This window comes from Leuresthes tenuis, unplaced genomic scaffold, assembly GCF_036924035.1.
Source record: "Leuresthes tenuis unplaced genomic scaffold, fLeuTen1.0.hap1 SCAF_4, whole genome shotgun sequence".
Taxonomy (NCBI): domain Eukaryota; kingdom Metazoa; phylum Chordata; class Actinopteri; order Atheriniformes; family Atherinopsidae; genus Leuresthes; species Leuresthes tenuis.
In genome coordinates this window covers 18091305-18117853 of record NW_027325358.1, presented here as the reverse complement: position 1 = coordinate 18117853, position 26549 = coordinate 18091305, and the positions used below count along the sequence as shown (strand labels likewise).

Below are 26549 nucleotides of genomic sequence, written 5' to 3'. Positions count from 1 at the left end.
CAAGAGACGAAAGCAAACCCCACAGAGGATTTGTAACCAAACGGAGGAACCAAATGATACGTCTCGGCATGGGCGGTGTTTACGGTGAGGATGTGAAAGCTTAGAGAGCAGAGGTCAGTCTCACATTACAGCTTAGAGGACAGCAAGTTAACTACGCTATTTTCAGCAGATGAGGCATCGAACCTTGATGAATCATTCTCATGGTTAGAACTTGCAAACACTCAGTTATCTTTATAATTCAAAATGCTGCTTCTCGATGAGTCACGTTTGTCAACTGCCACTAAGATTTCAAGTGGATTTTTGAAGTTGAAATAATGCGTTTCAATCAGCAAGACAGTAATAACAGATAACTAACAGAAAACCTGGAGTTAAGTGACAAATGTTGTTGGCGAGGAAGGCAGATTCTGGTGTCTGTCAAAGGCAAACACAGGCGTGAAGGATAATAATGTCACATTATGTAAGACAGAAAACATCGTTTTGACAACTTATGAATCAAAACTCATTTGTTATTAGTTATAAGCTGTGAAAGTGTTGCCATTTAAGTCTTTTACCCAGATTTTCTGGCGTTTCTCTTTTTCAGTACAGGCACAGGTCCCAGATTTTAATTGTATAAAAGTTCAGTAGTAAACATAAGGGCCCTGGTTTTTGAACCCATGAGGACCGGCATTGACAAGACAAAAGAACAGTTATTTGGTGATATAGTTTCTATTCCTTCAGTGTCCCTTCGGCCCTACTTTGTGTCAGATGGGGGAAGGTATTCAGAAGCCATAGTCTGCTAAACATTTGCCTCATACATTGCCATTATGAATCCTAATGTGTCTGAGAGTAAACGCCAGATGCCAAGTCTGTGTGAAGTCAGCCAAAGCACAAATTCAATTCTTTTGTTTGTGAAAAAGCAACCGGTAGTTCAGAAAGATGTTGTTGAGAAGTCTTAGGTCAATTATGAATCCTAAAATCCTGACCTAAAAGCTAATTACTGAAAATTATCACTTAAAACCGGAAGATCTATATCAGAAATTATTCAGCTTCGTTTCTGTTTTGTTTTTCTTCTGTTTTTCAGAATAAATGGACATCAAATGGACCCGTTCTGTGTTTGAATGGGGGAAAAAAAATTCCTCCTGTTTGTTCTCCAGTAAACGGGAGCCAGTGTAATATTCAAATGGCATGATTCACAGGCCTCTCTCTTACCTCTGTGAGGAAGAGCTGCTCATGCAGAGACACATGGAACACAAGGCACGTGTGTGACGGATCCTTTGTGAAGCTGAATACAAGTAAACATGTGCTGGACACTTAAAAAGGACCACATATGGTGAAAAAAAAACCTTCAGTGCTCCACAAGCCAATGTGAAAACTGCTAGATATGCTATCCACATATCTGTGCATACACACATTTCCAACTTTCAAAAAAGAGAGTGTTGGCTTGCTTCCACACTGATTGACAAATCCAGATCAGTTGCACAGGTTCACTCTTTTCCACATAGTAAAACTGATTAGAAACCATGATTATTATTCATAATTTTCAGTCGGCTTTTACTCTTTAACATTCCCAAACATTGCGACGTGGCAACTGAATCAGCTCCCCTGTGTATTTGCTTTGTATCAGGCAAACTCATTTCATTTGAAAGCTCGTAATTATCAGCCAGTTGATAAAACTAGATGGCGAGTCATCGATTTTTCTTTTCTTTTTTCCAGCTGCCTCACAAAGTAGGCTCGCTCAGCGTGGACGTGGATGTTGCTCCCCAAGAAGACATGGTACATTCTTTAGAACAAGTGTGAAAAGAACAGGCCATCACCCTGCTGTGTAGTTTTTTGGCATACTGAAGCTCCTCATAGGGGTGATTGTGTGCCTGTAGAAGAGAAGCGAGAGAGAGTAGGAGGGTGGAAGGTGGGTGTGTGCAACGTCCATGTATTGTTTGTAAATCACCCTACTGGTAAAAGGGACACTTGGCTCTATGGCAGCCACACAAGCCAGCGATACAAAGCAAGGTCCAGTGGGAGGTGGAGGCAGAGTGAGAGGTATTTCTATGTGTACATGTACGTAGATAAGAGGACAGTTTGTTAGCGCGATAGAGGCAGCATCTATCAGAGACACTCAAAGAACAGCAGGGGAGAAAGAGCAGAGTAGTGAGAAAGACGAAAGAGGGAGGGAATCTTGAAAATGCTGGTGTCTTTTCTCACGGAGGTATTGGTTTGACGGCAGTTTGGCAGAAGTGCCCAAGGCACTGCCTGCTTGGATTTTAGCCTGTCACTTAGGACAGGGACACTAATCAGGATTGGTACTGGTCCCTACCCAAGGACAGGGGGAGCACTTTCGGGCTATTATTTAAAAAAAAGAAAAAGGAGGGCACAAGAAGGGGAGAAAAATTGCTGTGGCACAGCAGGAAATGCTCACCGCTAACCTCATTTACATGCAGGTCCAGGGAGAATTGGGGAGGGGGTGGTGGGGCTTATTCCATTTCCAATCTCCATGTTAAATGCTAGCTGGGGCAGATGATGGGAATATGAGGCATTGTTCACCCCATGCTGCTTTTTCCCTCTCTGTTACACCAATACCTGCATTTCCTGTCTTAGTGGTATAAAAAGCGGCATTGCCTTAATAATTTAAAACTCAATATGAAATCTACAAACATAACAAGCTATATATGCAGCTGTTTACTTTGTGCAGACTATGTACTGCAACCAATCCTCACAGGTCTATCTATACTGTCATAACCAGGTTGTGACCTGAGGCTGGCGCATTCAAAGCCATCCTTCACCCACTGAGTCTGTTCTGTGGCATAATGATTGCTATGACAACCATCACTTAAAGCCACGGGTAGGTGGAGGAGAGATGTCAGCTTCTCGTCTACTCTTCTGATGATCTCATTTCTGGCTGGCAGGTACAACAAGGTCAAACCACTGAAACTGGAAAAGTGGCTGCTGGCTACATGCAAATGAAAGAACCGAATCTCCAAACAATGACACTCCCCAGTCCAAATCAACACGGGGCCACACTCTGGGAACCACAAGGTGGGGGATTAAAAGGAGAAGAAGAAAAAAAATCAGGGGAGTCTGACAGAATGAGATGTAGAGGGGAGGGATGGTTGTCGTTGGCCAGCTATGAGCACAAAGTCTGGCTGTGCGTGCCAAATGTGGTTTTTAAACGGTTTTTCTGGGAGGATTTGTGCTAATCTAGAAAACCTTCTGGAGGAAGCGCAAATACATCTGCCACTGACCACTCCCCTGTAGAGTACGAGGGATTAATGACATAGCAATCTGAACTAACATGGCCCTCGTTCAAAACACTCATGGGGTATGGGAAAACATAGGCAGTTACTATTTGACCCCTCGGATTCAGGTCTTTTTAAGAGTGATTTCCTATGTCCATTCACACATTAACTTGCTAATTTGTTCATGCTTATGGTTTTGGTTCTTAGAGGAAGTATAAGCCAAAGGGCTCCTCACTCAGAAATATCCAGCGATTAGCTAATCTCATTAGCATCACAAGGGCAAAATCAAGTGATCAAATGTCCTTGGTAAACAATGAAAGGGTAAGACCAGAGACACATCTTCCTTTCAATGCAGCACGAGATGCTACAGGCACAGTGTGCAACAGGGGGCGGCGCCTGTGCAACACTGGATCGGTCAAGATGTTCACCTGCGTTTTAAGCATCATAAATAATCTCACACTGCACTGACAATAGCTTCCTCATAGATGACATCACGTCAATGATTTTAACTTCTCGGAATTTTTGTCCCGCAGCCAAACACTTCCACTCTCCTTTTAGAGGTGATATATTGTTTCCCTAGAGAGCTGTCACTGCCTCATGGCCCTACAATGCTGTGTGTGTCTGTAGCAGCAGAAAACCCCCCCCCCCCCCCCCCCCCCCAAACCCACGCCGTAAGCCTTCTCCGTACTTTTAATCTCTCGAGTGAACTGGTCCTATGTCCAGAAAAGCTGCAGACACACAGCTGTTAGCCCAACTAGTTGAAGACATTAGCCCATCTCTTACTCTTGTCTGGCTCAAAGTGCAAAGTTGAAATGCTTCCACACAAAGTGGAGAGAGGGGTTAGTCTGGCTAACTGAAGCCAGGCTGTGCTTCAGGAGGGAAAAGTGTGTGCATGTGTGCATAAGAGGCCTCCTGCCCTCTCCTCTACCCACACAGGAAGTGAGGTCATCTCATAGCACTGCACCATGCAAACTGTGCTCAGCGAGGGCGACAGAGATCGACGTGTTGGCCAGCCTCTTAGCAAATATACGTACAGTAATGACCTACATTAAATTCAAATGTTTCAAAGGCAGCTTTGTGGACAGTTAATGTGCACTACGCCAATGTAGCAAGTAATACAGTCAAATAGCAATAATCAAAGGGCAATCTATAGAAATCAAAAAGTGAAAACCATAACATCTTGTGCCAAATTTTTCCCATTTTCAAACACTACTTAATGATGTACCACATGCTCAGGAATTTCTCCACAGCCCAGAGGGGATGCTCTTTCTTTTAAAACAATTGAGAATGTTCTTTATCTCTCAGTGTGTCTTTCTAAGAGTGAAACGTGATACAGAGGCAAACAATAAATCACATCCCTGTTTAGAGCAGGCGTCTGGCACGACTGGCCGGCTTCAGCTGCCCAGACCACCGCCTCCTCCGCTGCCGCCTCCTCCACTCCTCTCATGCTCTCCATCCCTCATGCCTGTTAAAGGCTTGTCCTGCAGGGCCTGGATGCACTTGTGTGGTACAACAACAGAGAAACCGCCCAAAGCTCTTAACAGCTCTTCCTCTCCACTTCCTCCCTCCCTCTATCTCCACTGCTACCACCACCACCAGCTCCTCTCTCCCTCTCCACTCTGCTCCGTCTTTCCCAGCTGCACCGGCGAGCTGTTCCGTATGAACTGCTGCCAGCTGAAAGCCTGCTACTCCTGTGAGATTGCTATTACTCAGTGCAAGCAGGGCTCTGCGTAGCCAAAGGGCTGCTCTCCGAGCTGTAGATCTCCATGTTGTGACTTGTCAACACGGGAAAAAAATCGTTACCGAGACTGAGGCACTTCCATTCCACACAGAGGGGGGTTCTGATTGCGACCAGGCATACAGGCAGGTACTGTACAGGAGGCTTTAAGACAGCTCCTGTTGCCTGGTTTGGTACGGCAGAGGATTATCTGCTCAATGAAGGAACTTTGAAAATATTCGATGACGGACAGGTAACTTCTTTTGTCTTGTTGCAATCTGAATTCAACTTTAACAACGGAACATTAATATGTAGCTCTAAAGTTGCCAGCAGTAATGCCACGACTAACAGAATAAGTAGTTTCGTGTTTCTTTGCTGCCACTGGGAAAGATTTTATTACAACACAGACACAACTTCAGGTAGAAATAAAGGAACTAGCCGCTCAAACACACTCTGTCAATACCTCTGCTGAAAACATTCAGGGCTCTTTGCAGTGGCCTGAAACAAAGAAAAGTTGTTGTCTACAAAAGGAGGGGGAAAAAAGTCAATCCTGAGTTTGATTTCACAGTTTTCAGTTCTCGGTTTTGCATGATTTCATGGCAAAAGGTAAAAACAAGTTGAGCAAAGTTTTTATCCGATCGACCAAAATTGATTTAGAACTACTTTATAATGGATGTAATGAAAAAGGTTGTTCACTTAATGTTGTTACAGCGGCTCTTGTCCAAACCCAGCCTTTACACCACAACAAAGTGACTTAAATCCCAGTCTCTCTCTTTTTTTTTTTTCCTTCAGTAGGGTCATGCCACCGCAAACATCTAAGCCTATTTCATGCAATCGTTTTGCACATACATAACTTATTTTGACCTTTTCTAAATCAGGCATCTCTATCTAGACGTACATAAGACCCACAACTGGTTGACCTGGGACTGGAGATGTTCCAACGGCAACAATTTTCTTGAACAAGTTTATCTTCAGACAAACCAATTCTGTTTCTTTTCTTCAGAAATGTCAATTGCCTGCTCGTGATAAACAGTGGCTACTAATTAATTTCCTAAAACTGCTCAAGGTTGCAGGATTGCAGGACCTTGTCCCTCTCTCAAAGAGCTGTAGGTTAATGGAGCTCCTTTTTGTTTTTCCCTCCCTTGCACAGCTGCCTGCACACGGTGTCACATCTGTCATTGGTGTTGCTTGGAGCATGGCTCATCTTAAAGATAAGTAAGCAATAGCTTGATCCTCTGCCATACTGCTGATATGAAAAAAAAAAAAAAAAAAAGAAGTGTTGTCTGCGTTTTAACAAAATTTCCCCCTCCGAGTTCACTCGGGAAGTCTAAAGCAGAACATCTTGAAGCTGGTGCAGTGCACTTTATGCTTCAGGAAGAAAGACCCCTTGCTGCTCTGGCTCAGTGGATTGCTATAACACACTTATCTCTTGCTCAGGAATTAACCAAAAAGAAAAAAAAAAGTCACTGCAGTTTCAGCTCTGTCTAACTTATAAAGAACTTTAACAGCTTAATAATGGGTTTGACCGGGTAAATGTACGACTTCATTCTGTGAGCTGGTATTAGAAATCTATAATGACCCCAAACAGGTGAGGTGCAAAAAAAATGGAAAGATACTCCAGCTCTGCATCTCATCTGCTTTCATAGCAGTAATTACTGAAAGAAGAGTTAAGCTACCTGGACTCGCATACTTTAGGTGACAGCCAGAGGTCTGCTCTTCAAAGCTCAGACCGCCTTTATGCAGCTCATACGTTCCACACTCCCCACTGAATATCACCCCTAATAGAAGACACCGTGAAACAATGGTTGTGCATCTGCAAGGATGATGTCCCACCTCAACAGGGCTCCATGCTAAGTTTTCCCACCATTAGCACTCCTGAAGCTTTTAGGAGTACTGAACAAAATGTACAAGCATCACATAAATCAGTTTGCTACATGCATGTCGTTCCAAATGCCCGACCTATCAGCGTTCCCGCCGATGAGCTTCTTTTTCCGAATCCAACATATCTGATCCTTGAATTTAGCGAATGGCGGCTCTTGTTTTTCACAACATGGTCGGCTGTGTGGAATTTTATTGTAATTTCACTCACTTCTGCAGACCTCCTAGCAGATTCCTGTCTTCCAAATGCTGCTGGCAGACATGCTGCAATTCCATCAGTGCATCTGTCCCCGCTTAGTTTATACTTCACGCTGTTAGGGTGCTTTACAAGTGCTTCATGCTTTGAGTTTGCAGTCGAGTTGGCAAACTGGATTCCCCTGCAATTGTTCGAAAAAAAACACCGAGAGACATACACACTCTAAATGGCGTTCCTTTGTTTGCAACATCTCAACCACATTAACGGAACCATTCCACTGGCTTTTTCAAACTGAGATCACCCGCAGATTCCTGGTCTTATCCTAATCTCAGATTTTGAACTGCAGTGTAAGTGGAGGATCCGAAGGATCTTTTCGTAAGAGGAATTTAGCAATAGTTCAAAAGGCCGAGCAGAACTGTCTATACTTCCCATGTTATGACAGCAGCATCACGTTTACTCTCCAGCCACAGTCAGACAAACACCCTGCGCTCACACACACACACACACACACACACACACGTGATATAAGAAGGTAGTTAAAATTACATGACCAAGTAGGGGCAATATGACGATTTTTACACATCATTGGGAATACTCTGAGCATAAAGATTGACGCACCTCGCTGTGCCTGCATGTTGCTGCTCATCTCTCTGAGTTGCATCAAAGAGCTCGTCTTTCTTCCGGCGGACCCTCTGTACTCATGTCCATGGCATGGAACACTTAAACATTTAATTGCGCAAACCAACAGTGTACCTTAAACTGACTTTTTGCTATGATTTGTGTTCAGTGAACAAACCATTCTGAACTACTGCTGTGTGTTCTTGGGTTATTTATTTTCTGAGCTATTATTTTTCATCAAACTCTTTTTGGTTTATTTGGTTCATTTTTATCTACACTTCTACTTAACTGTTGTAGCATGAGAATTTCCCAACCTCAGATAATCCGTCTTTACACATTTATAAAGGCGTGCTTTGGCAATTGATCTTTTCATTACTCATGTGCATTGTGACTAAAGATGTGTGAGAACCACAGAGGTGGACTAGCTACCTGAGAAGAGCTCTTTCCTTCACTAACCAGAGCTTTTAGATGAAACGGCAGCTCTATCGCGTCTCATCTGCTGCTGCAGCAACATGACACAAGTCATCTTTCACCTCATGTGGCTTCGCACGCACCTTACCACATTTGCATCCACAGACACAACGTAGCTACCATCCGATGCTAACAGTGACCGGCCATGCTCGCTCTCTCTCAGTCGCGGTGCTCTACATATGCGTGTGCCAGGCAAAACGCAGTCTACTGCTCCAGCTAGTAAATAGTTCTGCTGCTTCTTTGTGGAGCTAAAGCTCTGGATGCCCGTGCCTAACAAAACCCAAGCCTTCAAGTTCATATCCATCAAACCTGTCTGTACAATATGAAGCGATTCTGAAACAGCAGCAGAATCTCTCAGACCACGGATAAAACCCGTGCATCTTGCAGTGTTTCTGTTCCCTCCTTCTGCGTTCTGCACACCTTGCCTGTTTGTTTTACGTTAATGAAATCGCTGTAAATGTGTGCAGGCCCCTCTCACATTATGGGGTGACTGCAGCGCAGGGGGAAGAGCAGTCGTCCGCCAATTGGAAGGTCAGAGCTTCGATTCCCGGCTCCCTCACACCATATCCCCACATGTTGGACTCTGCGTTGCCTCTGATCATCGGTGTGTGTGTGATGAAATGTGTGTGTTGTCTGTAAGATGTGTGTGAGACTAGGTGAGTGTGGCCTGTAGTGTAAAAGCCCTTTAAGCGGTCAACTAGACAAGAAAAGCCCGACACAAGTACAGTCCATTTACCATTATGAAAGCTAAGTTTGTGGGAATTCCCCGCTGAAGCTCAAGAACCTGGTTATTGATGCACAAACCTTTCTACTTTACTACTGACGTCACTGTAAATTCGGCCAGGCTACACAGTTAAACTTAAACAAAACAGGCTCAATACCTCAGTTCTGCACCAACATTTAGTCCCATATAAGACCTATTTCAGGCCTTAGTATTATACAAGTACAACACCAATTCAAATAAAGGTTTTAACACTCATGTGAAGCGGGTTATTTTGCAAAAGCATGTTCTACATTATTCTTGTCTAAAGCACGAGCTAAGACAAGGTTTTGATTTTTAAAAGTCCTTTATTTCTAAGTGCTATAAAAGCTTTTGTCTGTGTGCCCTGCCAATCGTCTGAAGTAGCAAATAAGGTTAACATTTATGTATAAATATTGATCCTAGCCCTAAGGCTTAGCTACTTCTGCGAGAGCAGGCCAATTAAGCCCTACCGAACAAACATCATTTACATCAGTCTGTGTTTCCCGTTACTTTCAAATACAATACAAATGGCAGAGTCGAGTTTGCCCACAGAAAATGACTGCTTATTGGAAACAGATTTCTATGTTCTCTAAGACTATATACAGTTCCAGTCATCCAGCATCTTTCATCCCCCCCTGTAATTCATTTCCAACTTCAAGGCTGTGTATCATTATTCGCTTGAGCTCGACTCACCCGACGCCACCGGTGCGCCCCGGCCCGATCAAAATCACAGGGAGGGGGACAGGGCCGAGGTGGTGAGGTGGGGATTCTTGGCAGAAAGTGCCCGAAGACTTTATGCCAAGAGGGAAATGGAAACCTCCTCTCATTTTCCTTTCCCCGTAATCCAATGTTTTTAAGCCCCAGTCCCACCAAGGTCATTATAATCATAGCAAGTGGAAGGGAGCCAGCAACCCACCATTACAGTAAGGTGGAGAGCCACCCTGTCACTGAGCTATTGGCTGACAGAAAAGGAGCAGAATTATGTCTTGAAATGCCCCAACATCTCCATTTAAATGTAGATAATCAGGGGAGCAGAGAAGAAGAACACAAGTTGTTCTCCAAGATTGTAAAGACAATCCACACCAAGGATCGTGGTATGAATGGTCCTGACCGTTAGAAACATGTGAAGGGGATCCTTCGATCTAATGAACCCAGAACCCGTCCTTGCACATTGTGCCATGTAACATGACAAAACAATGCCGATCGTTTAGCCTGATTTTGACTGACTCGACTTGTTGTTTTCTAAACTAAAGAGTCACACAAATTAAATCATTAGTAATTAAACATTCCCAACTTCGAAGAGTGAGTAATAAGGCAGCAAAATTGCACAAACAATAAGACGGTGCAAGGTCAAAAGGAATGGCAGTTTCCATTGTGGCACCAAAGGTCATGTTTGCTTGTCAGAGTGAAGGCGCCATACTGTACCGTGACCTCCATAGCCAGCTTATGTACCCTCAGACACACAAACACAGACCCATAGACGCGCACGCACACACAGAGTTGTGTGTTTACTTTTACATGTGGGCGCCATGCTTGCAGACTTAAAGAATAGTCTCTCTTCTCGCAAGCTGTGCCACTGACAATAACACGATGCGCACTGGGCAGCACAAGCCATATATCCTGATCTTCGCGAAGATAAAGCACCTTCTGCATTAAAACCAGTGTATTAGCTTTCCCCTTTTCGCCACAGATGAAGAGATTTGAAGCTCGATACTGTGCCTGTTGGCTGGCACACCACCAGCTTGTTGTTGGCTGCATAATGAAAACACACAGACTGACAGCGGCTGGCAAGAGGTGACACTTCCATTCTAGAGTGGGAAGATCCAAAACAAAGCGCAAAAATCTTTTGACAAATTCATACTCTTCTCTGACAGTTTGTTGACTGAGGGAGGGGAGGGGGACAACACCAAAAAAAAAAAAAAAAAATCACAGAAGACTTTAATTCAACTCATGAGCACAGGCTCAGCAGCGCTCCGGCACAATGCCTACACAAAAAGCACGGATACGTGGGTGAAGAGAATGCAATCTGCAAAACCTGTTACGAAGCAGGTTAATTGAAATATTGTTACGGGTTTATTTAGACTTTTTTTTATGCTGAAAAAGACAGAAAGCATTGGTCTTCGTGCTTGACTCGTACATACTTCACCTGAGCTTCTTAGATTACAGTCGTATGAAATCAGACAGACTTTAGCTCCTGCATGCAGTCTCGCTGTTGGCTCTTACTTTAGGTCCACCGGTTTTCTGATAAGTTGAAACTTTTCAGTGATCTTAACTGAGAATTCAGTTGATTTTCAGCAAATATTCACTGTATCTTCTCAGGCTAACAAGGGCCATCCTGAGACACTGTCATTGACAAAAAGTGGTGCTTTATTTCTTTCCAGGGAAATAAAGTAGTGTCAATAAAGAGTATTTTTGGATGTTGTTAGGCACAACCCCGAATTGGATAAAGCCAGTATAGAAAATGAATGGATGAACTGATCAACATTACCCTCCTGGGTGGGAACTTTGTACTGAAACATGTGCAACATCATTAAAGATGGATTCATATCACAAAAATGATTCATATGCCTCAGACAGACAAAAGCCTATGATGCGTGTGTGTGTATATATTCTAACCTGAGCCTAACCACAACACTCCACACCTTACCTTCGACCGGGGACCCAGAGACAACACTTTGCCTCATTAGGATCAGGATTTGATCCCTATGAATATTAAAAGGTTGATGATTGAACGCGAGCAGTGGATGTCACTAAAACAAATACCTGTACACAAGCCACCGCCACAATGACAACACGTTGTAAATGAAGTGGCACCACTGACAAAAACAACAAATATTTACTGCGAGGAAGAGGACGCGAATGTGAATCAATGGTCCACGCCGCGCAAACAAACTGGAACCATTCAGAGAAATTACAAGGCAAGTTGACTGAAGGAGGGGGGAAAAAAAAAGAAAAGGAAAACGTGCCTTCTCTCTGTAATCCAGCATGCACTAAATATGCTGGGACACAGTCAGCTAGATGATGAGCATAGCCAGTGGGTTATTTATTATTTTTTTATATATATGATACATCCAAACCCTGCTCGGTTGCTGTCCATCCGTGTGACTTCCACACTTCTGATGCAGCACATCAGAGAGGACTCACTGTCACACACTCTCACACAGAGACCCAGTCACTGCATCCACCGTCACCTCGTGTCCACCTTTATGCCTCTAACTAACCACTGCAATTTCCCCCCCAAGTTCAACCTCCGGTCAAACACCTGAGTGCTGGATAAGCAGTAAAAAAATAAAAAAAAACACTAAATTAGCGATGATGTTGAACAGCTGGCGCGGTGTGACATTTAAGAAATAAAGACGACAAACGCATCAAGTCTTCATTCATTTAGACGCGAGCCACTCAATTATTCATTCTATTTCCATATCAATGTGACTAATTGGGCCGTTTGCTTTACACGTGTATTAAACCGAACTGATGAAGAGAAGAAGGGGAGAGAAAGAAAAAAAACAAAAAAAAAAAACAACATGTCACTCTAATAATCGTTGTCATTACCCACGAACATCTAAGGAATCCTCCAGTGGCCGAGCTGTGTTATTGCAGCGTTTCATTATCTGAGCTGATAAAGGGACAAAATCGAAGATACGGAGGGTCAAATGCACAAAAGTGTACGAACCTCGACCAATATAAACAACTTGGAAAGTATAATAGCTTTCTGCTCCGGCACAGCGTTGCTGTATGCAACGTCGTAGCGCATAAGTGTCGCTTCCTTTTTTCTAACCGCGTTATTGATCGTAGTCTGTCTGCAATGAATGGCTGCAAAGGGAAGGGGGGAAAAACCCTGAACTTCAGGTGACCGACCATGGCTCTGACATAGCCTTCGTGTAAGCTGGGAGGGGTAGAAAAAAAAAACAAAAAAAAAAAACATCGGCTTGGAAAGAAAAGAATCTCCCCACACTTTTAAATTTTTTTTTTAATTTTTTTAAGTGAACCCATAAACAAGCGCGAGCGAATTCGGTTCCCGATTTGAAGCAGCAAAAACTGAGGCGAAAGTTAAGACGTTTATAGCCGAGGAAATGAAGTTTACCAAGCGTTGGTAGATAGCGCTATTGCTAACCAGGAACACTGGGGTATGGGTAGCCTGAGTCTGGCTTGTCTGATCCGACTGACCCTTCATTTTATTGCGGCCAGACTCCCAGATCCTCCCCTTTCTACCCGAAAAGCGACCAAGCAGAGGCGAACACATTACCGAAAACGCTCGGCCGTTGTACCGCACACACAACCGACACATATGCCAACTGACCGCAACCTTTAGCGGAACCGGACCTTTATCGATTCTACTCTTATTAAAGCCACGTATCATTTATCCACTCACTGCCTTGCTAACGTTACCCATCGCCAACAACATGGCTGCCTTGCTCGGACCTAAAAAGGGAGAAATAACCTACGCCGAGTCTTTTGTCTGTTTCACCTCTATAACCCTAAACTACTGCGCAAAACACACGGAGAGCCGTTAAAATAGCACAAAACGAGTGAACGACTTACGTGAAGGCAGGCGCTTGGGCTGCTCCTGCTTCCTCCTTGGCATTTTCCCCCGTTTTTAATCACATTCTCGTCCTTGTTTAGGGATAAGAAGAAAAAAGGTTTTTCCCATTGAGACTGGAGGCGCCAGTGATGGCAGGGACTTGGTCGTGCACCTGGCTTTGCTCGGTTTAAAGTGTATTGTTGGGGAATGGGAACACAGGCGGAGGAGGTGCCGCTGTTGTTGTTGCCGTGTCTTGACTATGGCTGCTCTCGGTGCAAGTGTGTCTCCGAGCCCCTAACTAACACTAATGCAGGGATCAAAGGGCAGCAACAGCAGAGCAGATACACGCGCGTATGCACGCACGCACACACACACACACGCGCCACACACACACACACACACACACGACCACGCGCGCGCTCACTCACTCGCACACATTCGCACGCTCTCTCACACTCAAACATAGCCTCGCGCGCACGCACACAGTGGAGGAGCTCGCCCCCGAGAGCAGCGTACGGACAAGGTGCCCCCAAGCTTTCAGGGTGTATTGCTGGAAAGAAAATATACTTGAAAACGCAAAGAGACACTATTCAACAGAGGGGCCATATTAATGGAGTCGGCTCGCATTAACGGAGAGAAGATGGGATTTTCTTGTTCTTCAAAAAAAAAATATATATATAAATAAATAAATAAAATTGCGCAACACCGAGGAGCGATGATCATGTATGTAAAGGATGCCAGTAATCTCAGCTCTGACTCCTTTGATATGCATAAAGTAGTGAGATGTTAGACATGGGTTTGGCGTTCATCGAGGAAACACTTCACAGACAACTCACCAGTGTTACTAGATCTTTATTATGATTTCAAATTAGCACTTGCACAATAAAATCCAAACGCTGGGGAGGCATATCAGGCTTTTTACTGACTAAAGTTGACGGATAGAATTTGCAAATGTGTGCCTTGAATTCCTGCTGCTATGTGCATCATGTGATGGTAATAATTAGGCTATTTGATTCATCTGTAATAACAGTATTATTGTTAATCTTTGTTTGTTTATGGGTCTTAGAAAACACACGCAAGCTTTTTTCCTCCTGAAAAGTTTCTGTTCTACTTCAATTCATCGTGAATTACGACGTATCTAGTTACATGAAACCAAACTATGGCTTCATTGAGAAAATCACCATTGTCATCACATAGGCTTTGACTTCCTTTTGTCCAACTCATCCAAGACTCATTTGTCACGCGCATGATTCATACATCTTAAGCTGTTTGTTTAAAACTTGCCCGCTGAGTTATTCCTAGAATTGGTCTATAATAAGAACAGAAAAGGACATTGTGTGAGAACCTTTCTTAAATCACGAGGGCTTAATCACAGGTGTTAGCACTAGAAAAATCTGCAACAATTATCCAACTTAATGCAGTCATCTCCTCATCAAAGTTGCGAGAGAGGGAGACTGGCCAGAGCTGAATCCTCCTCCCTCTCGGCTGGGTGTTGGGGCTTTTTCACAGCGCAGGCTGTCCCCCACTCCCTGCTGTTGGACTCCTCCAGGCTGCGTTCTGTTGGCCTGCCGCGTTCTTTCACACCTCGGCCGTGTGTGAGGAGAGCTGTGTCTTCATCCCTCCATCCTTCCATCCTCCAGTCCTCCTCCTGCCATGCCTTCCACCCACCCCCAGCGGAGGCGCAGGAGGCTCGTTACCGTGGCAATTAGTGAAAAGCCCAAATTAGCCCTCTTGGCTGTCCACAGGTGACAAAGACACTTTGCATTTCTGCTAATTAGGAAACAGAACAACATGATTAAATGGGGCCTATCAGGAGGAGAGTGGACAAGCATGTTCCTCAAATAGCAAAGAGCGATTTATTATTGCATCTGCTGCACAAAATAATGAAGACATCCCTGTTAGGGCTTTAATTTCTGAGGGGGATCATGTTTGGCGGTGAAACTGAACATAGCAATGATTTATGTTGCTGTTTTATTAAACTTTGGTTAGTTTAGTTGAGCAAACAGTTGTGTTATCACCTGCACATGCCATTGGACAGTCTGTAGACAGGGGCTGTGAACAGAGAGTGCAAGAAAAAGATCAAAATCTTTTAGATTCCTTTGCCTTTTGCTGTTTGCTTTGCAAAAGTACGCAGAAAACAACATTTTCTAACAATCCTTGAGGTGGCCCGGGAAAAAAGATCTCAATAACTCATACAGTATTTTATTTATTTCTAAATCTAAGCTACTTCTCGGGGTATTTTTATCTTCAAATGTCCCAGTCCTACACAGTGGCTATAATTGAGTAATAGATGGAAAGGGTGTGTTTTTTTTTAAAGTATATACAATTACAAAGACATTTTCTGGTTCAGATACAGTGCATATGTGATTTACAGTGCATTTTATTATTCCATACAGTCAGTGGTGTTGCACCTCCAGTTTGTACTTCCCACTGGAATCGCAGATAAATGTGTGTTCCTTGACTTATTTGAGCAATGCTTTCCACATTTGGAATTAAACGCCCCACCTGCGAGTGAAATTCTTCTTTCAGGTGCTCCATGCTGAGCTTAATCTGTGCTGAGTCTAGCTCTGCGTGTCCAGCCTTCACTTATTACACCACATTAGAGATCATTAATGACAGCAAACTCCCTCTGTGGTCAAACACAGTGTACTTGGTTGACTTATTCCAGACACAAATCAGGGCAGAAATATGAAACTACTGCCTTTGGTCCCCATCGTTTCCAATAACGATTTACAGTAACGGCAAATAAGCCATAGCGGGGTACCAGTGTTTGCCTTGGTGGTGTTTTTGTTCTCCAACGAGTTTTGTCACCATGGGGAGGTCACAGCCTGTTCTCTGACCCTGACAATGCCAGGCAGCTGAGGTAATGCAAGCGACAGGGCAGTCTGCTGATAGTAGCCATGGCAACAATGACATGACCTCACTCAGGGTTGAACCTAAAGGTCGTTCCTCAGTGGTCCGGGGATGAGTGCTCTCGCTATGTTGCTAATAAATGCTCTCGAGTTTCCCCTGCTTGAACTTCTTGTATAGATGTGTTCTTTTGCATTTGATTTATATATGTGTACATAAATGATGGAATAGGGGTTGGGTATTTCTGTTTGCTAAGCTGAATAAATGCAGAATAAATTCAGGGTCAACAAGCGCTGTTTTTCTTGTACCAGCATATATTTGATGTTTTTGTTTGTACTACTTATTAAAATGGTTACCTACTGTGGTTCAAGAGTTATTGAGGCTAAATGAGTTTCAGGTGCCTCCGTTTAGGATAGAGCAGACTGGAGAGAAATGAACAAACTTCCTTGTGTGCCTTGGGGCTGGACTGTGCATTCTCCAGTTTATTCTTTTTGCTGCCTCTTTTTCTCCTGAGTCCTTGCAGGACTTGTCCTGTGCGGGCCACAGGCTGGTTTGGGCTAACGTTAGGCTCAGGCAGTCAGATGTTGCCCTGGGGTAAACAGAAACATCTGTCCCCTGCCCAGCCATGACTGTCGCTGAGTGATAAATCCTGGGGTGGCCGGTGCCAGCGGTGTCCGGCGTGCCACCTGTCCCCCTCCTACACTATATCCACAGCCCAACATTCACACACACACAGACACACTCTTCACCCCATTTGCACTCATCTGCCTTCATCCTGACAGTGTGACAGAAGCAGGTGGTTCACTCCCTTTTTGCCCTCTGGCCTGCTATGCTCTCGTCTTCGGTTGGCACATTTGTGCAGGGTGCGAGCAGAGTTGTCGCCTCCGGCAAATACCAATGGAGACATCCCTGTACCAGGTATTTCAGTAGTGGTCTCGGGGAACTCAAAAGATTATCACAGTTGTTTTGTTTAATCAGGCATGGCGTCTGCAGATCAGATAAACAGACTTTCACAGAGACACAGAGAAAAAAGTGAGTGAGAAGACATCAGAAAGAGCAGGACATTTTAGATTAAAACAAAAAGATATCTTGTGAGGCTGTTATGCTGCAACCCACTTTGTACTTTGTAAATTCAGTCGTCAGACAAAAGAGTGCACACACAGTATAGTGCTTTCTCACTCTCTGCCATGTCTCCTGTTACCACTTCCTCTCTCACCGCTCAACTACTTTTACTAGTGTGACAGAGGCAGGTGGCCAACTTCCTGCCCTTTGACCTTCAACAGTTTCCCCGCAGTAAGGAGACAGTTAAAACACAGACATGCACACTTCCACATGCGCAGAGAAAGGAGGAGCATAAGTTGCCCTGAGTGAACTGGGGCAGAGGTCTTGCGAAAAGGCCCTGGAGGGAAGTGAAGGTCCTTTGACTCAGGGACTGAAGTTATTTTAGTGCCAAATTTGATGGGCTAAACAGTCATCTTTGCCGTGCCAAAACTTCGCTTAATCTGAAAGTTAGAGGGATGTACAGATTTTAAATGCAGGCATGTCCAACTCAACTGTACAAAAAAAACATTAGGAGCGCATAACAGTTGTTTTATTCCCAGTGATGGATGAGCAAAAGTAACTACAAAAGAACCTTGCTCTCCATTGTCTCCATCAATGCTCCTGGTAGCTTAACTATAAGTTTTATTTACCGTGTATCAGAATTATATACAGTGATATTTTAGTGTATTTTCAAGCCCAAATTGAGCTCCAATCTGTATTCTTTCGAGATGTACTCTCAGCGTTTGCACATCAGTGTGTGGGAGTTGCATGTTTGTTTTCTGCCTCTATGCATGTGTAAGAAGACCCCTGCTGATTAATGTCACATCATGTTGTAATGGAGTGAGCTGAACATGTTCTGATATCTGTAATGTGTTACCAGTCTCAGCTTGATTTTATTGCCATGGTCTAATAGGATATCACCACTATCACAATTTGGATTAACTTCCATATCGCTGCTGCTAAACCAAGTGAGGCTTGTATCTGTGCAGACACACGGAAGACAGAGAAGAGGGAATGTCTGACAGGGTAGGATGCTCTGGTCGATTAATTTCACATTCAGCACCTCCTTCATAATGTGATGCTTCTGTTTGTCACCACAGCCCTTTTCATTATGATCAGTTACAGCTGCTGTTTTTCCTCCTGTGGAGGGGTGGGGAAAACATTTTTGACCCTTTTAAAAATAAGGTACTGATGTCTAAATTTGGATACTTTTGTTTTTTAACCAGTCTCGTATGATTCACTTGTCTCTGACGCAAGCACTCTCACACATAAAGACAGATATACTGAACCTGAGTGAAGAGGTCTGGCCTTCTCTTGCACACACATTTTTTCCCCCAGCAAGGAGCAGGGAACTATATGCAGAAGAGGCTGCCCTTGCTCTGTGAGTCCTTTGTCTCCCTGCATCCCCAAGCTCCACCTCTCTCCCAGCCAGCCCTCCAATGAGAGAGCCTTCAGGTGTTGACCTTATCGGTGAGGGTCAAAGCCAGGTCAGGGATCTGTTGCTAGGCTACCATCAGATAACTGGCTGGGGCAGGCAACAGTGGGCAGCTCTGTCATTTAGGGCTTGTCATGTAATCTTGTTCATTTGCAGACAATTGTCTGGACCCCAGAAAGGCTATCTGGACCATAATGTTGTAATGAAGCACATTAAAATATTAAAACCAGCCATGCTGAGCATTGGCAGCTTCACTTGGCACAAGCCTTTTTTTAACAGCCATGCCAACTGTCATGCAGTAACATGAACCCCTTAAATACGCTTGTGTGGTTGGCGGTGTTGAAATTTCAGAGTTGTTGCTTTTACTTGCTTTTTAATTTAGCCTCGTATCAGTTGATGCTATCTGTTTGATGAAATAAAGACTTTTTTTTAATAAGCTCAGATTGCCACATTTTGATGAAACAGACATGCACAAATTCAATTTTCATTCAATTGTACTACAATAAAACCACAGAATAAAAATGTCTGCATGGTATGACGACGCAATCAATTCAATGTCCCGCTGCACTTACCTGCCGTCAGTCAATGAGAAATGAATGAAACATTTGGATTAAACTTAATTTAGCAAAACGATCTATCTATCTTTTAAAATAACTGGATTGTTCCAACTTCATCCCTACCAGTCTGTATACATGGACACATACTTCTATTTTAAATACACGGATGAATACGTACATGAGTCACGACTCAATTAGGGGTACAGGTGGGGTGTCATCTTGTTGTTTCCTAACCTACAACCTTTAAATAGAGCACAAAGAGTGCTAAAGCAATCTGTTTGAATACAGAGAGGGAGAGGGGAAGGGGGGAGGGAGGGACTGAGATGGAGAAAAAGCGAAAAAGAGAGCGAGAGTTGTTGCATCTTCACACCAACATGGTCTGTTCTCCCACTCTGCCATTCCGCCACCTGGACACCGAGCTATGTGGGAGACTGCGCCACACAGTGATGAACGACACCAAACAGAGCAATTTCTGTTCACACCGCAGGTCATGTGGAGTGAGACGGGTTGACACAGCATCTGTGTCATATCACGGGTTCCTCTTTGGCGACACCTGCATTTTATCATTGTCACCCGCTCAGGCGTTTAGGTTAACTGTCGGGCCTGCGAGAAAGTGGCCTTCAGAGGAGCGAGACCTCAGACAGTTAGACATAAAGAGACATAGATAAGGCACGTGGCAATTTATCCATGCCAGTCCTTGTACTGTAGCTCCAACATGGGATCTCGTCTGTTAGATTGGCGCATTGTGAAAAGAGGTTCTCAGAGTCTGGGCACTTGCCAGCTGACATTCCACTGAGACAAATTGAGAGAGGCTCCGGCAGATTTATCGGGCCATTGGCTCGCCTCAGGAATTCTCTTGTAACATGGCACTCCTGTGAAAGGGATAAAGAAATTAGTGTAAAACAGCCCTGCCACCCCCCTTCTCCCCCACAGCACCCACTTAGATATCTAGAACTAGCCTGTAAACCCCCTAACACACACACGCACACATGCCTCTTTTTTTTTTCATTTTTTTTTTCATATAATTGCGGATGGATACAAGATGGATGGGTCTGAGCTTCAGTCCTCTTATTGCTATGAATATTCAAGAGGGTGAGCAAAAGAACATTGCTGTATTCCGGCTGTTGAGTCACAGGTCCTCGGTGGCAGGAAGCACTGCTGGTCAAATGACAGAGGGAGCGAACGAGAGAGAAACACGGAGGGGAGAGATATGTGTGTGTGTGGGATTTGAAAGGAACTGCTTCTGGCTGTCTTGGATATTTATTCCCCTGTAAAGCAATGAAGTGTTTGGAGAAAGAGGCCAGATATATCCCTAATGCAGCACTGAGAAGAGTGAGGAGTGTTTCTGAGTGTTCTCTGGAAACGTGTTCCCACCTCTAACCTGTTGTTGTTGAATAGAGGCATTTGATTGACTTATTCCCCATGCTATCAGGAAAACATGGCCATTAACACACAGACCGTGACCTTTTATTTTTTTATTTATATTTTCTAAAATATTCATATGACTATACAGTGTAAAAAATCATAGGATAACAAGCATTAATCATTAATTACTTGTGTAAGCATCAGTGTTGGAAAACTGCTTCCTGGCTTTGCATACAATAGAGCTCTAATGCCATCCCCCATATCATTTGTCAGCATCTAGAGGTTATCTGCCAAGTTGATGAACAGAGAGATTGGCTATGAAACACAAGGTGTGACAGTATGGCAATATGTTATAGTATGCAGGCAGAGCTCATCAGGAAAGAGAGGACGAGCGGCTTTGTTCCAAATGTCACGATGCATATTTATGGGCGCACTGGAGTGGCTCCTTGTATAAGCACCATTCACCATCTATCAAGCAAAACCACTACAGTGTCTATTTGACAACTTGGTAGGATGGCGTTGTGTGACAAAGTGATCAAACTGGGCAATCTGCTCATGGCTTGAGTCAAATTTTCTTGTGAAGTTCACTGTCATCTAGACTATAAAGTAAACGGACAAATGTATGACAAATGCACAAGCTCGTTGAATAGCTGCCAGTAAGAAAAATGAAGAAAAATCATTGTCCCCTCCCTGAATGAATAAATAAATAAATAAATAAACATGCTGGATGTGCTGCGTTCCCTCTTTGTCTCAGCTTGAGATAATAAAGAGAAGTATGAGCGGATAAGGCAACATGGGACAGTGTCAGACAGAAGGACAGACAGACAGGTAGCCTGATATAAGTAGAGTCTGCAGCATAAGCTCCACTGAGCTCTCTTTCCACTGAGGAGGATCTCAGGAGAGTTGTGTGCTGGCTGGCTGCGCCTGGGCCATTCAGCGCAGGATGGGCAGTCTGACTGTCTGGCTGCTGTGGCACTCCTTGGGGAAAGAACATGGCTCCAGGGCTGTTGCTGATTTGAGATGGTCTCAGGACTAACCCTCAGGGGATACCGACCAGGCAGAATTGGTTCTCTGAGCCACTCTTTTCAGAAGCACTGAAGCTTGGTGTCTATGAAGAGACGGAACAAGAGGAGGGCTTTCATCTTGACTGTGAACAGCTCTGTGGATTTCCTCCAAATTACAGGGAGTGATTACATCCCACCTAGTCTGCGCCCACCCCCTGTACTCGGCATGGGGCCTCTAGGTCGGCCAACCACTGTCAACTTTCAGTGCTTACAGCTGAGTTATTAAGTGAGCGCTGTGTCATTGGCATGGAAATAATATGGAGCAAAACCCAAGCCACAGGGACACTCGTTGCACTCTGTGGGCAAAGTACCAATGCATACAAATTTGAACACTTTAGCAGTTACCTACAATGGTGAAGAGATTCAGAATGGTTACCGTGGGTGTTCATTTTACTGATGTACAGCGAAATGAAACAGCGGCAAGCATGGAAAGACTCACAAGAGCTTTGAACAAGTCAGCCATTTAAAACAACCCTCGGTGCAACAAAAGCAACAGATACAAGCATCAAACCATGCAACTGAGGTTTCCAGGCCCCTTTTGCTGGCAGAAAGGTTTCCCATTACTTCCAAGCTATTACCTCCATACAGTAAGGGATTACACAGACGCAAGAACAGGGGTACTCTGTCTACCTATCTTTTTTTTTCTTTTTTTCTGAAAACTCCCCCAAGCTTTTCCATTATCTTCTCCATATCAAGCTTGACCTCAAGAGAAAACCTGGCCACAGAAGGGTCAATGAAGTCTAGAATTTCTTCTCATCCTGCACCGCCAACCCCCACCTCTACCTCCCGTCCTGAATATTGCTTTAGGATACAAGAGGGATGTGCCCCCTCCTCTTTATTCCTACTCACCTAAAGCCCTCGCCTGCTTCAGTCCAGTCCCCCATTTCCCACCTACAATAGCATCTCCCGTCACCATAATCTTTCTATTTCACTAGCCCATCCCTCAGGGTTAAGGGGTCTGGAGATGGAGACAGGATTTGTCTGTCAATTGACAGCCCTGATGTTGTGGTTTCTGGCTGAGCACTCTTTACTGGGTGGTCAGAGCATTGTCTAAAGAATGTGCACTCACTGTTTGTACAGATATTCATGCTAATTTTCTTTCATGTAGTTTTAGAAATGTTTTTTTTTCTTTTCTGAATAAAATCTAGATAATAACTTTATGTCAATCACAGACTCCCAGAAAGTATATGTGGGTTTTTAGAATCTTCTTTTCCAAGGAACACAGATATCTGTTTCGACTGAAAACACTGCTGATTAGGAGCAGTTAGTTGTGGACAATAAAACACAAACAACGAGCAGAAAGAGAGCAAAATCCTCCACGAAGCTGATTGGAACCGCAGAGCCTGAAAATAATTCTTTGTGGGGTTAGTCATTACAGTCAACCTATTTCGTCTTTAACACAGCAGTTTGATCCATTTCTAATTTGGCAGTTTTGATTATAGCAGCTTTGAATTCAACTTTAAAGTAACGAGAGTTCGAACCAACAGAAAACGTGACAAAGATGAACATTTTCAAACAATTAAACAGAAAACCTGCTCAAAGCACTTTGACACAAAACATCTGCTATCTAAGAACATCTGCTAAAGTGTGATCTTATTATATATTGAAATACCACTAATTGGATTTGGGAAAATGGGAAAATGAGGATAAAAGTGAATAAATTAATGAATTATTTACTAATTGAAGGGTTTGTACAGTTCACTGGTGACCAGTTTAGGTCAACTAACTAAATAAATTAGTTCATTTACTGAATAAAAAAATATGGCAGTATTCACAATTAGTAACATAATTAATTGGATTAGCAAAAGGGTGATCTTATATGAGTATTACTCCAAAAAAAAGAAAGTGAAGAGGTACATTCAATTAAAAAAACAGGGAAACGGAACATTTTGAGTTAATGCAAATATCTGTATATCTTTCTTTTAGAGTCTCAAAACGTTTTTATCACAATTTGAATGTGATTTGTGAAGATTCCGCATTCACAGCTGGTTAAATCAAAGGTGCCATTTCAACACCTATGAGCCAAATTATTTGGGATGCGTTTTTTGTAGTTTATTCATTAAATGGTCACTATGAGGACTGAAATGCAAGGGAAGAATGTATTCAAATGTTATTTTCACACTCTCAACTTTCCATACATTGTAAAGAAAACGTATCTATACTAAGCTAGTAGTAATACAATCAGGGAGGAGACACTTTCTGTGACGTACAGTTAAAAAATTTTCTTTGTTTCATTTCCTGACTATAGTTATAGTTACTAATGCTCATAATGTTTTTCCACACATTCTTTTGACAATACACAATATAGTTCAGATGTTGACAATCACCTGTCAACTTTGATTTGAACCCAGCAGCAAAGACAAAGTCTTCTAATGCTTTTGCACTTATCTGTTTCAGGGTAGGAAAAAAAAAAGGCTTGGCATTTCAGATATGCACTCCCACACACTTTCATTTTAAATAATTCATACGCAGCAGAATGTATGACCATCATTGACATGCAATCTGTGATAATATAGGATGCAATATTAACCACGATTTTAGATCACAGTGTCATTGATTGCAATTAACCCCAATTTCAGCTAACTTCTATGAGGATTTTTTTTTTTTGCTGCTTACAGTGAAAACACACTTAACTCAGAACCCACTGGATGCCTTAATTTGTCTTTGAGAGCTCACTTCAAAAACAATTTCTCGTTGCCTGCGTAGTTACAAAGCAGCACATTAGAAGATCTGCACCTCATAAGCACGGGGATACAGCCTTGGCTCTATTTTTAAGATTTATTTTAGCCACAAAGTTATCAGCTTGGAATAATACTGTATTATTATTACATCACTGGTTTTATTGTGTTGAGCGACCAAATGATAGGTAGTTACATTTGGCTCATTCAAGGACAGAAGTCCGTGACAAGGATGCCAAATTTCAACTAGGAAAAAACACTTTTTTAATACAGCCAAAGCTATGTTGTGATAACAAAGGACAAATGAATATAAGTGCACAGAGGTCATTTTTTGAGAGCCAAAGAGATAAAGTGTGTTTATATTTTTTTCCTTCCAAATTTTTTTCTTCAAAGCGAGCAACAACAAAAGGAGCAGTGGACAAGGGGAGAAAAAAAAAAACTTCATTGAATATTCATTAACTGGTGCCTAGGTGTATACACGGCTCTTAACCACTCTTGTTTATGACTTAAGGACTTGTAGTACTGACCTTAGTTTAACACAGCAGCAGATACCAAATTAACCTCTAGCCTCCACAGGGCTAGCCATGCCCTGCTAACAAGCAGCCTGTCTAGACACACAAGAAGTACTTTATGATTCCACCTTTCTCAATCCCCCCTCTTTCTCTCTGTCTCCCTTTCTTTTTCTCTCCACTAACACGTCCCGGCACCTCCGCCCGCCCTCTATCCTCCTCTATCTTTCACCTCACCCTTTCATCCCTGTTTACCCCCCTACACCATTTTTCATGTACCTCCCAAGCTGTGCGGTGTTTGGGTCATGCTCCCAACAACCAGGACTTATCAAGTGATAGACTTTTTCCTATTCTCCACAACACAGCTTACCAGTAGCATAATAATGGGATTTAAAAAGAATTGAACAAAATATTGCATGCAAAATAAAAAAATAAAAAAATCTTAATCATATTGAAAATGTTATAATTGATTTTTGCTTGGCACTTTTTAATTTAAGGTCAGCTTATTTTTGTTTTGAGTAGATGGAGTGTTTACAACCCGTGAGATTAGCTTTCTTTCCTCTTCCTTGACAAAGAATGGTACAGTACTTTATAGTCTTTCGTTTAATTGCATTGTTATGTCTACATATATATGTATAGGGCTTATAGTAATTTTCCCAACACTATGTGATGATTTCTTTACTGTTTATAAAGAATCAACAACACACATCTCAAAGCACTCAAATTTGAGTGAAAAGTAGAAAGTCCTCCCATTTCAGGAGTTTGAATTAGGAATTTTCTTTTCAAATTCTGGTTGAAAAAGCACTCAAATGATTAATTATCAAAACAACTGGAAAAGAATCTCTCTGTACAGTAACATTACAACCATGTTCTACTTGCTTGTTGACAACTTTCAGTCTGAATCTGTCCAGCAGCAATGAGTTTGCAATAAAAGGCAGGTGAAGTTTGAAAGGCTATGCGGATGCCACACTATAAAAACTTGCATACAGAAACAAAGCGACAAAGTCTCCCATCTGATAATGAGATACAGAGCCTGCTGTGTGGCTGCTCTGAGTGAATGACTCTCTCTCTATCATACTATAAGGGCTTGACCTCACGATATACCATGAGATGATTTGTGTTCTTATTTGATGCAGTATAAATTGAACTGCATTAAAATTACCTTGATGTCCGTGAAACAATGGTCCTTCCATCTCTCTAGTTACATTTGTATTGTTACCAACTGTGCCACATTTAATCAGTGCACTAAACTTAACATTTTGTTTCAGTGAATCTCGCCAAGACATTTCAGTAACTCTTTACCTTAAAGCCTGTTTTTCTTAAAGCCGTAATTGCCCTAACTCCAACATGTTTTTTTTTAATGTTTCCAAGTATAATTTGATGGTAAATACATCTCTATGTCATAATGATCTATTGATCTGAATATCAAGTTATACAAATGTAAAATACTCACTTCCAAATTATAAAACATCCAGGATTTGATCACAGTTTCCTGAAAAAATGATCAATTCTAATTTATTTTTTTAATTCTAATTACTGAGAATGAGTCTTAAACACAATGCCATATGCTATTCTCTCAAATTACAACAAACCTTTAGTGTCTTCGTGTTTGACTAACGAACTATCAATAGTTACCTCAGTACATCAGCTATAGCGGTACTGATGCGCCTTTACATGTTTGTCCTCACGCGGTTTCC

The 26549-nt window shown here is 42.8% G+C and overlaps 1 protein-coding gene across 2 annotated transcripts in view; it reads right to left on the bottom strand.

Moving 5' to 3' along the window:
* Positions 1-13696, bottom strand: part of znf827 (zinc finger protein 827) — a 63922-nt gene extending 50226 nt beyond the window's left edge. The window contains exon 1 of one of the 2 annotated variants that reach the window (XM_072384897.1): positions 13374-13696. In XM_072384897.1, the coding sequence (XP_072240998.1) occupies positions 13374-13416 (43 nt within the window). In that variant the 5' untranslated portion in view covers positions 13417-13696. The remainder of the gene's footprint in view (positions 1-13373) is intronic. The other variant, XM_072384898.1, reaches the window with a different exon arrangement.
* Positions 13697-26549: the final 12853 nt, after the last annotated feature.